Source organism: Pleurodeles waltl, chromosome 3_1 (assembly GCF_031143425.1).
Source record: "Pleurodeles waltl isolate 20211129_DDA chromosome 3_1, aPleWal1.hap1.20221129, whole genome shotgun sequence".
NCBI classification, from domain to species: Eukaryota; Metazoa; Chordata; class Amphibia; order Caudata; family Salamandridae; genus Pleurodeles; species Pleurodeles waltl.
In genome coordinates, this window is record NC_090440.1 from 1335619927 (window position 1) to 1335632509 (window position 12583).

Consider the following 12583-nt stretch of genomic DNA (forward strand, 5'->3'; position numbering starts at 1 on the left):
TCATTTGCTCAACCCAAAGGCTTGGGATGAGTAAAGGGTTGTGGAGGGGGAAGAGTATGTGGAAGGGTTAGGGAGAGAATAGTAGCAGGGTGAGATGAATGCAGGAGAATTTAGAAGGGTTGTGTGGGAGGTCACAGAGGTAGAGTGAGGTTTGGTGAGTTAGATGTGGAGGGAAGAGCTTACCCTTGAGGGCTAGCACTGTACGCTACAGCAATCCTTGTTAACACACATTGTAATCTTTAGACCTTGCTGCACATTCTGAGTCACTCATATCACACCATAATTTCATCATGTACGGCACACAACTCTACCCACACTTTGTTACAACACTCACTCTGCACCCAAGAGTACCACACTTCAGGTCACAACACTAACACCACTGCACACTTAAGCACACACTCTACACCCGGCATTTCTCACACTTCAAAAAGTATCTCCCACGCTTCAAGCCACAACACTAACTCTGCACCCCCACAACACTCGCACTGCATAAAACAGCACCCACACGCGTTGCCAACCTGTACAAAAAAATAATGTATAAATTACTGATGGCTTTTCAGTGAGAGTAACAAAGGAGCCTTTTTATGTCAGCTACGCACCACCCTATGTGTTCTCCCTGTCCTCTCTCGGTCGCACTATGCGGTTTACCCGGGATCCTACTAACACAAAGACACGAATTAAAGAAAAACAGAAGACGTTTCTTAGTGCTGGATAAATGTGATGGATAAACGCGAGCCACCTTTTATTCGCAGCGCTTGTAGATGCTACAGTGCTTATGAAAGTCACATTTTCTCGAAAATAATATGTAACGGTGAAAATGATCAGGGAGACGCGTTCTGAATTAAGTGTGCTGTGGTTCTTGACAGATACGCCTTCCTCGTGACTACCCACCAACCTTGAATTTTTTTTTTAAAAAATCAACAGAAGTTCGATGCCACCCCCACACACTCACTGCCAAATACAATATCACGAAAATGCTGAATGTCAGCTGGTGATTCCTTGCCAGGACTTTAATCTCACTACAAATCCTGCCGGTGCCAGGCAACCAGATACTGACTAACGTGGCGGGGGCACTTACTTCCTGATATAACTAAGTTCCCTTGCCAATGCAACTATCATGTCTTGCAGCGCCCCTGATCTTTTAGACACATGATCTACACAGAGCACTGCAAATGCACCCCTATCCTGCCATGCAACACCCCATAAATCTCGGCAATAACAGATGTGTACACAGCACTGCAAATTCAAGCCCACTTATGCCAACAATATTGAATAATATGTTAAAGGTAGGGACGGGGAAACAGATGTGAGCAATAAAATAAGTTATCTTTTTCAGGGGCTCCTTGAAAAGTGGGTGCCCTGGGCAACAGCCCATGCCTTAAAAAACGTCTTTGCGCGCACCCCTTCCGGGATGATACAGACCTACAGGGCAATCTGGTGGTGCCCGAGGGGCCGGTCTGACAAGTCAATGTATGAGCCTGGTTTATGGTCTGCTGGGCCGGGTTTTACTTTTGATTTCTCTGCTATTATCACAAACATTTCAAACTCGGGGCACTTTTTTTCAACTATCTAGTTCACTAAAGTGGGCCACTTATTTTGGGGCCTGGCACAACCTTCTGTCCCAGTCCGACCCTGTCCTCTTCCATTACTTTTATTGCGCCCACCGGCATCTCTGTCTAAACACCTCAATGGAAACATGCAGCACACCCCTACAGTTCCACTAATGACATTTGCAAATCTCTACTAATGAATTTCAATTGTGGTGGTGAACTGCCTTAAATCTAGCTTTACCCCTATTGCGACACGCATAGCTCTGGCAGTGCCCCTCAGTCCCGAAGGGCAGTCCGGCCTGCTCTTCCAGGGCTGCGACCCTCGAGCAGCTCGGACAAAGCACCATTCTTGCCTTCCCTTCGACCACAGTGCGCTCTATTTCTGGGGGTCCTCGGTCCCTTCCACTTGCATTTCATCTCTGGGCCTCTAAGGACTAGCTCTTCATAGGACCTACGATCGCAGGATCGGGCGGTAATCTGTCCAATCCTTGAGGAAAAACACTAGAACTATTTGTCTCTTTCCGCCTTACCGTCTCACACGCGATCATCATCCATTTCTAAACTCTATCCAGACCTTCCTCGCTTCCTGTGGGGCTCCATCCAGGGCGTCTAGCAGTTCGGTCTCAGCTCTGTCTTTACAGAGCCACCAGTGCTCAATATGTTAAAAAAAAAAAAAAAAAAAAGTGCCAGTGCCATGTCGCCAGGACACTGCGCACCCACCAGAAGTTCCTGTGCTGACAATAAAGTGCAGGTGATGAGCACCAGAAACCACCGGCTCAAATTAAGCACCGCCCTGGAGGCTAAATGCATGCGTGCTTTACAAATACTGTCATCGCCTTCATCATTCACGGTACTCTCACAGTACTCTGGCAGTGAGCCTCTTCTGTACTAGGCCTGTGACCAACACATGGCCAGCTCCATGAAATCCGATGGTGGCCTGCAGCGCCTGGTGTAGTGTTACTCCAATAGTACAGCCGTAATCCCGATTAGGGATGCTTTTGGGCTATTAGCTAATCACGCCCACAGTTTCCGGTGACTGCCATAAACCCTTTGAAATATCCACAGCAGACGTTATTTCCTTTTTGCAAATAATTAATTAATAGAGTCAGACTGCAGGAAGAAGGTGACCCATTACACCCTCTTCTTTTCAACAACCGAATTAAAAGACCCCAGCGTCTCACCTGCCGGAGAGAAAGCAACTAAAAAAGATCGGGGCCCTACTTATTTTGCAATCAGACGATTAATGTTTATGCATGGAGTATTTTATTATGTCTGACGCCAAGAGACGGAGTTAACTGCTTCACCAGTTTCATGTTTTCCAGCAAATTTCTAATAAGATTTACAGCAGCGAAGGTTTCACTCTACTCTCTTCATTTAGCAGTATGTCCAAGTGTCTTTACAAATGCCACCCACATTCTGCTTCTACCACGACCCACAGCATAACATATCGGGCAAAGTGTCACCTCCCCGACCCCAAGCCACTGACTCTCGTCACTGTGAGTGACAGTTTTTTTCTGAGCAAGCCAGCCCTGAAAATAGTCGATTTAGGTGCCAGAGCCGGTAGCTCAATGTCTGGTTTCATTTTATAGACTTATTTTTGCGATCGGTCATTTGTTCCTTAATTGTATGCAAAAACATGCACGTCACATTTAGACCACTACATTCTTTACTTTTTTATTATGCTTAAACTTAAACTGTCTAATGCATATGTTAACAGAAAAAAAAGCGTTAAAAATGCATTCTAGGCTTGGCAAGGACAGACCTGTTGGCTTTGCCCATGCTTGTTTCACATGCTTCTGATGCCAGGACCTACTTAATGAAGGCTGCAGCACTGCTGCGCAGCAGATGCGTGCCGCCGGCACTCTGCACCTATCCACACCCAGCGCCAGGACTGCTGGCCCTCCCGCCATCCGCCACTACACCACAGAGGAGCTCCTGGACCTGGCTCTGGTCACACGAACTGCTGCCACACGCCCACCCCGCAATCAACCAAAGGATCCTTCACCTGCTGCCATTTCTCATGCAACACAGGTCCGCCAGCCCTCACAAGATTCCGCATCACTCCCTCTAATAAGACCATTAACAACCCGGAACCACTCCAATGCATCCTGCTCAACACCGATCTCTCCGCAAGCACGCCATGAAAACCTGGGAAACTGTCACCACTCTATCCCCTGACATGACCTTCATCACCGAAACATGGCTCAACCCCTCATCAAATCCTCACATCGCCATTGCAACTCCTGACTGCAACATGTGGATACACCGAGACTGCTCCAACAAACAAAGGCGGGGCATCACCATCATCTTCAAAGAAACTATCCGATGCACTGTTACCTACCCCACACCCCTCATGGAACGCCCAAACTTCCAACTACAGACCAACATCAAGACCATGATAAGAGGCACCCTTGTATACAGACCCCACTCCCAGAATCCAACCAGCTTTCTGTGACGCCATCTCTAACCTCATTGCACCACTAGCCATCTGCTCCTACCAATAAGTCACTCGGCGACCTCAATTTCCACTTCGACAACCCCAACAACGCCAATTCCACCACCCTCCTTTAGAACCTTAACAACACTGTCTCACTCAACAAGTCAATAAATCCACACACAAAACTGGTGGCACTCTTGACTCCATCTTTGGCGCCAGCAAGAGAATCAAATTCAGCCACATCTCAGAACTCACCTGGACCGACCACACCATCGTCCAATTTACGATCCTCGACACTTAGAGCACCATCTCCAAGCATCACAGCTACTCCCACCACAGCTGGAGCAAGGTAACTGAGACATGGTGGACACAGACCCTCAGCACCAACCAACCCGAAGCATCATCAGACCTTGACCAAGCTGTCCATAACTTCTCCGTATGGACCACCAACTGTGCCAATGGTGTAACCCCACTGAAACCAGCCCAAACCAGTAAAACCTCATAAAACGCCAGGTGGTATACCCCCAGAGTTCAGAACCATCAAACGCAGCAGCTATTGACTCAAGAAACAATGGCGCGCCACAAGGAACCCCTCCAACAGAGCCGCTCATAAAGCAGCCCGTAGCAACTACCACCTGCGCATCAAGGAAGCCAAGAAAGCAGACATCACAGCCCGCATCAACACCGTGGCCAACCACACGAAAGAACTCTTCAAAATTGTCCAATATCCCTCCAACCCAACACAGACAACACCATCAACCCCTACCAAGAACTCTGCAACTCCCTCTTGAAATACTTCAACACCAAGATCACCTCTGTCTACAACAATTTTGACCCCCAACCTACGTCTCTAAACCTCAACTACCTCAACCAACCAACGCACACCAGCCGAATTATAAACACCTGAGCTCCACTCACCACTCAGGCCACCACGCCCTTCATGTCTTCCATCCACTCTGGCGCATCCACCGACCCCTGCCCCCACAGACTCTTCAACCTGGGAACCATCCCAATCAACACCAAACTCACCGGCATCATCAACACCTCCATCTCCTCAGAACCTTACCTGGACACATGGAAACATGCAGAGTTCAGACCCCTAATAAAGAAACCTTTGGCTGACCCCAGCAATCTGAAAAATAATCAACTCTTTTCCCTGCTCCTCTACACTACCAAAGTACTTGAGAAAGCTATCAACCAACAACTCACCGAACACCTGAAACAAAACCTCCTACTTGACGCATCACAATCAGATTTCCACACCAACCACAGCAACAAAACCACAGTGATTACTGTCACAGACGACATACAATCTCTCCTCGACCACAGAGAAACTGAAGCCCTGATCCTCCTCGACTTCTCTGCTGTGTTCAACATTGTCTCTCACCACACCCTCATCAACAGACTTTACAACATCAGCATACACCAAAATGCCCTCAAGTAGGTTGCCTCTTTCCTTATAGGTTGAACTCAGAGCATCTGGTTGCCTCCTTTCACCTCCAAACCCAAGGACATCATATGCGGAGTACCCTAAGGATCTTCCCTCAGCCTCACTCTGTTCAACACCTACATGACCCCTCTTACAGATGTTGTCAGATCCCACGGACTCAACATTATCTCCTACGCTGACAACACTCAAATAATCATAACGCTCACTGAGGACCCGACAAGACAAAAGTACTGATTTTTGGGAAGAGCACCTGCACTTTCGACCACAGCTGGGGACCAGAAAAATTCGGACCAACACCCACAGACCATGGACACAACCTAGGCATCGCCCTAGACAACAAACTGACCATGAATCAACCTGGTCACCTCCTCCTGCTTCCACACCCTCTGCAGAATCTTCAGATAGATCCCAGTCAACACCAGAAAAACCATCACCCAGGCCCTCATCACCAGCCGCCTCAACTACGGCAACACACTCTTTGCAGTTACCTCCTCCCAGTTCCTCAAATGACACCAGACCATACAGAAGGCAGCAGCCAGACTCATCCTGGCCCACCCCAAACTGACGCACATCACCCCCACCTCAGAAACCTCCACTGGCTCCCCATCCAGAACAAATGCCAGTTCAAGATCCTCACGCATGCATACAAAGCGCAACACAATCAAGGACGTTCCTACATCAATCATGGACTGAACTTCCATCTACCCTCAAGACAACTGCACTCCTCCTCTCTTGCATACCCACCCCCCACATTGCTTGCAGCCGCAGCAGGGCCGCACCTTCTCCTACATCGCTGCAAAGACCTGGAACGGCCTGTCCCCCACCTACCACCATCACCAATGAACAGCACCCCACCTGGCAGACTTCAAAAAGAAACTCAAGATCTGGCTGTTCGACGGAGACTTGGGACCCTCAGCGCCCAGATACCCGGAGGGGTGACAGTGCTGTGCATTACAAATGCTGACTGATTGATTGTTTCCAGGTTACCTAGGTAGCTTTGCATAGAAGTGGTGGTTGACATAAGGTTTAGGTGTGAACTCAGCAGCACCAACAAGGTGAAACTGCCGATCTGCCTGGGCTACCACCTCGTGCCCACCTTTTCAAATAATGGCAGACTATGTGCTGAATGTGTGTGCAACCTAAACTGCGAGGGCAGATATCTCTGAATGAGTGCGGGGCATAATGCATTACAATGTTGCCTGCACGTTCTGCAGCAATGGCTGCATGTGTGGCATAGCTGGTAAGAAAGCCTGGGCTGGCGGTGACTGTCAGTTCACAGAAAGAGAAGGGACAAGGGGGGCATTATGTATTTAGCAGACTGGGTAAATAACCGCTCCTTAAAGTGATATATTTACCAAGACTAGTAAATACCACGTAATCAGAGTTGAAACTGGGGAATGGGGCATAACATGTAGAAATAGTTGCCTAGTACACTGAATTCTGCATACAGAGGTAATTGTATGGTCCAATTGTGATCAGGGTCTATATGCCTGGACTCCAGCATCACACAATTACTGTCTGAGGAATTAGAACACAATCTACCCGGCTTGATTGATTGTACCCAGTAATTTGAAACCTCTCATCGGCAAAATGTAATGTTACGAAACTGAAGTCATCGTGCACTGTATTCCTTCCTATGCAAAGCGCTCTGTCACCCACAGGACACTATGTCCACCCGTAAATAAATAAAATAGACTACTCATACACGGTGCACGGCAATAAGACACATACTGTGCAACAAACTCAGTTTATGTAGCACAGCACATATTACGTGCAATCTCAGTAAAATACATAGCTAGGGTCAGGGCCGGCTTTAGTGCTGGTGGTGCCCTGTGAGACAGGCTTTTTTTGACGCTTCCCATCCCATGCCCACCTCATCGGATTCACTCACTACCATCCGGCAAATGTGCCCCTCATCTCTCCATAGCCCCCCTTTCACATACATTCATTCATTTTAAAGCGCTTGTAACGGCTGGCTTTACTAATCCACTCAGCTATCCACATAAAATATAGTTCTGTTCTTTGCAGCAAGCATGTTAACCCTCTACGCTACTTTATACTGCCGCTAGACAAAACTCCCATCTTTCTCTCTAGCAAGAACATTAATCACAAGAGTTATCTTGACATTTTAATTGTTTCCTGAAGGTTGGACGCACAAGGAACTTTTCAGCAGGTGCTTTTAAATGGCAAGTTTCTAAGTTGTTGCTAAACACAGCGCCCACTGAGGTCAGCGCCCCCCCAATTTTGGTCAGCACCCCGTGCGACCGCACCCCTCACACAGCACTAAAGCCAGCGCTGGCTAGGGCAGCGAAGCACGACTGACTGGCTACTGAATAGAGCAGCACAGTGCATTTCAAATTCTAGGTTATTCTATATAAATTATTACGAAGCATTTTAGTGGAAATAGTATATATTTGTCCGATTTATTTTCCCCAGGTAAAGTTTCCCATACCATTATCTCCCCACCATACCCTTCCCTGATCGCCCTGATTACCCACACCACCTGGGTAGTGCCTTTTTCATTCCTAAAAGGCACTGTACTCCGACATAAGAAAACCTGGTCGAGGAGTTAACCAGCCCTAGCTTTAGCTTTCTGGTACTTGCTGTTCTTTGTAAATTGGGATTTGCAAAGAGTGCGTCCACCTAGTGACGTCCTGACGTGATGGAGAATTAACAGACTAGGTAATTAGTGAAATGACAGCTTGAGCTCCTGCTGTAAATAAACCAGCGTTCTGGGCTTTGTGCATACCGGAGAGGTGCTATCAAGTCCAGTATAGGAAAGAAAGCGTTCCACGTAATGGGCACGTGCATTTTGAAGAGCCAACAGCCACATTTAGCTAAATGAAACAAAACATTCATTAACAGGTTCCTGGAAGTCGATCGTAGTGTGCAGCAGGGACAGTGATTAAGCGATTCGATTCTAAGAAAAGATGGCTCCTTACTTTAGACATGTCCAAATATTGCATGCAGTATAAAAACGTGACTGGGTAAGATACTCTCATCTGGAGCGGGGCAACTGGGTAGCTCCGGTTAGGGAGACTGACGATGAGGGGGCTTTTATACGAAGGAACCGCCATTAGAAATAGGAAAAGTCGGTCCTGTCGGCAGGTAATGTAGGGCTCAACTTTGTCAAGAGTGGCATGTCAGTAAGATAGGGGCACTATTTACACTTTTAGGAAATTGTTGACTGAATTTAGGGCCTGATGTACGAACGGGGTTCACGTTTGCTCTTTCAGTGTCTTTGGGGAAATGTGTTGTCTCGCAGGGGCCTTTATGTCCCCGCGCACACTACTCTCGGACTCCTGAAAACCTGTTAATGACTGGTGATTTCATTTACGTAAATGTGGCTGTTGTGGCTTTTCAAGTGCAGGTGGCGGACCCTCGCTTCCCCGCCCTAAAACGTTCCAGTAGTCGGTGGCCCATGTTAATTATTAGTAAGTAACCTCCCCACAGCACGAGCGAGTCTGTGACATGGGTGTCTCCCTCCCGGGTGGAGGGGTGGTTTGTGACCGGGAGCAGTGGGGCGCGTGTGACAGATGGCGTGTGCGGCAGTGGTACACTGCGGGGGTGAGAGGGGTCACTAGTACAGGGTGCAGGGCAGCGAGTGAACAGTGGGATAGTGAGTGGGGAGCAGTGTTGGACAGTGTGCTGGAACAGTGAGGTAGAAAGCAGGACAATGTGACGGGGTTCCGGTTTGTAGAACAGTGTGCGGGACAGCGGGATGTGTGAGGAGGGTGTTTGAGGCACTGGGGCAGTGTGCTAGACTGTGCCAAACAGTCGGACTGTGTGTAAAACAACGAAACGAGCTTAACTTGTGTGTGTGAAATACTCAGAGGATAGTAAGGCTGGGGTGTAGGGGTGGTGGTGGGGCTTCATATTTCCCAACAATCACGCTGGCATAGAATGTTAAACTACTTTATACGAAAAGCTAGTTGCATGAGAGACAGAAAGGTCTTAAGGCATAGGCAAAGTGGGCTCTGGCCTAGGGTCCCAGCCTTTTAGGGGTCCCCTCGGATAGATCTGGCTCTTTTCTGAACCCTCTCATGCCCTGATGGCCGTGACTGATTCTTAAATATTGTTTCAAATACCACTTTCTTTTAGTTCTTAATACGGGTGATGTGTGGGAGTCTTTTACGGCCATTATGCAGCAAATTGTTGTGCTTGTTTTTCTACATCATGCAACATCTATAAAAAGTTCCTTTTCGATCAAAACAGGACCTCACATATGAGAAATTGCAATGGGTCACAGGGATTATTTGCAATAATATTAGTGAGCTGCTGCTCTATTACAATTTGAAAACACACCTCACTATCCTTGAACATTAGTCTGGAAACACATTTAGAATTTGGGCGTGTCTATGCAATGTTAGCCAAAAAGGTCATGAAAAAGCTGAAATTAGATCATAAATTCAAAGCTGTTCTGAACAGGGGCCTCAAAATGAGTTTGGACCAGGGCCCCTAAAATCCTTGAGATATCCCTGATTAGAGGGGCTTAAGGGGCAGTGGAAAGGGAGATGAATGCAGGATAGGGTACTAGGTGAGGGAAAACATTATATTTTGTAAAGTAACCAACATTCTACAACACTTTCAAAGAGAGAGTATGTGGGGGTTTTGTCTGTGTGTATGTCAACATTCCTGGTGAAATCTGACAGACACAGCAGCATACCCGACTGAAAGTACATGTTCCGAAACGATTTACTAGAAAATACGTTTATTAGGGGAGTTACACCCCAAATGCTACGACCCTGGAAATACTGGAAAGGTGTGTGGAAAATGCAGCAGTTTGTGCACTTTGTGGAACAGTGGGATGGCACGTGCAACAGGAGGCCAGTGTGTGGGACAATGAGATGGTATGTGGGAAGGAGTGTGCAACAACCGGCTGCTGTGTGGCACAGTTGGTGAGTGTGTGCAATAAAACAGTGTAATTGTAAAGAGGGCCAGTGTGTGGAACTGTGGGGCAGTCTAACTGCGGAACCGTGGAAATGTGTAACCGGGTACATGGTTTATATAGGGGTATTCTAAGGGTGGCACCAGTGGCAGCAGATAAACTCACCTTCTGGGGTGGGGTACCAACGGTCATCTCCACGTAGTAGCCCTGCCCAGATTTGCCTCGCAGGTTGTCAATCATATCCATGAAGTTTACTCCTCGCCATGACTGGTCCTCGGTCGCTCGGGGGATCCTGGGCCCCTGGGGACTGGCAGGACCGGGCCCGTTCCTCAGGAGCACTCGAATGCCGGGCTGTGCACTGCTGGCCCCCAGCAGACCGCAGATCAGCAGCAGCAGAAGGCAGGGCTGGGGAGTGGATGGAGACGGACCTGGTTCCATCGAGGATCTGGATAGGCCCTCGTTGAGGGAGCTTCACTGATTTAGGACGCAGATCTCTACCACCTGACTCCGGCAACGGAATCCTGGGTTTACTTAGTCTCAATGGACCACAGGCCTGCTGCCTCTGCCCTGGGCCCTCTGGGCAGTCGAGAATGATGTCCTTAACCCAGCGGGCAACATTTGAGCACCCCTGATGGGCAGCAGGGCACAAGGGATCTCTGTACTCTGGGGTGATTTTTCAATGACCACTTTCGTGAGCTGTGGATCTGCCACACTTCTATCGCCCAAAACAAGTACCACTCTGGCACCGCTTTATCACGCCCCTTACACACTTGAACCGGTGCCTCTCTCCATGTTCATGACCCATACTCTCCTATGTTCTGGTCGGTGGTCCGGACATCCTCGGGTCCTGGCCTGTCCTCGCGCCGAGCTTCCCACCAGTTCTCAGGCTGAACTGGGCCTGTGTGGAGACCCACCCGGTCAGCACGAATCCTGGTCACCCAAAACCAGGCCTCTATACTAACCTCTGACTCTCTCGCTACCACGATGATTCCCCTGGTCCGCAAACCTAGGCCCCAGCTTCTCCTCCACTAAAACCTACTCTCTCACTACCAGACCAAGACCTCGCTCTTCCAATAACAGACCCTCCGTATCACAACGCCAGGCACAGCCCTGAAAGCACCGGGTACTGCTCTCCAAAAACAGTACCTGTCTATGTCCCGCTCTCCTAGGGCCAGGCTGTGACCCTGGACAGTTCCCTGCACTGGTACCGTCACTGCTGGTGGCCGCGCCTGTTCGGCGCCAGTCTGCGCCCCCTTCCTCAGCTGGCCCCTACTCCATCACCGTGATGCCTCCTCCCGACCACTCCCCTGCCGGTCCCAGCTCTGCTCCTTGCCCAGTCCTCCTCGGTAGAGCCTGCGCTCGGGGCTCACCCTCTGCGCCCCCAGGGCTTTGCTGCCTCGCGCTACCTTCTGCCTGCGTGAGCCTCTGCACCCCTAGGATATCATTTCCCCCTCCAAGGCTCGGCTTGGGGCTCACCCTCTGCTCCACCAGCTCTGCTCCCCCGGTGCGAGGCACCGATCACCGCTTAGCCTTCCTCTCTGCTCGGAGCTCTCCCACTGCAACACAAGCTCTTTCCCAGTCTCGGGTTCTCACCAGCTGGCAGCCCCTGCACTGCCCGGTGCTCTCCAGCCCTCAATCCTCCATCCCCGTGATGCTTCCCATCCCCGGCCCTAGCGGAAAGGCCGCTGGTCCCCCAGAGCCGCCTCACTTCCTGGGGGCGGCTGGGAGCTGTAGTCTCCTCTCGCAAATCCGGATTCAGCAGCATAGCACGGACTCTGGCACCCTCCGCTGGCCACCCTAGGTCTGTGCATCGGGCTCTACCGCGGTATCGTTATAAAAAAAAGACGTCCTGCTTTGTTTAGTTTTATTATTTTAATTTCCATTTTGTTGTACCAACAAAACGTTAAAATAGAACAGATTTCTGAGAAATATCCACACACAAACACAAAAAGCAGCTGAACTTTACACAAGTGTTCTCATTTTGTAACAAAACAAAACTTTTGGGGCCTTCACGATTCGGGTAAAATAAAGTAACGGGAATTATTTGAAGACCAGGAAATAAATAGAAGGGACACTTTTGTAGGGACACGATTATTCTTGAGGAACGTCTAACAGTGTTACAGGACACTGTATGCTTGTTTCTAGATTAGCCCACCTTTTTCACTGCAACACCTATAGAATCTTACTATTTGTCCTATTGGCGTCCCGTTTTTTATGGTAACCTATTGTGCTTGTTTAGTAGCCTTCGTTAACGATTA

At 48.9% G+C, this 12583-nt stretch overlaps 1 protein-coding gene across 1 annotated transcript in view; it reads right to left on the reverse strand.

The window, feature by feature from the left end:
- Window positions 1-12009, reverse strand: part of BACE1 (beta-secretase 1) — a 164468-nt gene extending 152459 nt beyond the window's left edge. Inside the window, exon 1 of the mRNA XM_069224716.1 lies at window positions 10491-12009. Within this exon, the coding sequence (XP_069080817.1) occupies window positions 10491-10763 (273 nt within the window). The 5' untranslated portion in view covers window positions 10764-12009. The remainder of the gene's footprint in view (window positions 1-10490) is intronic.
- Between the last annotated feature and the right edge of the window lie 574 nt (window positions 12010-12583).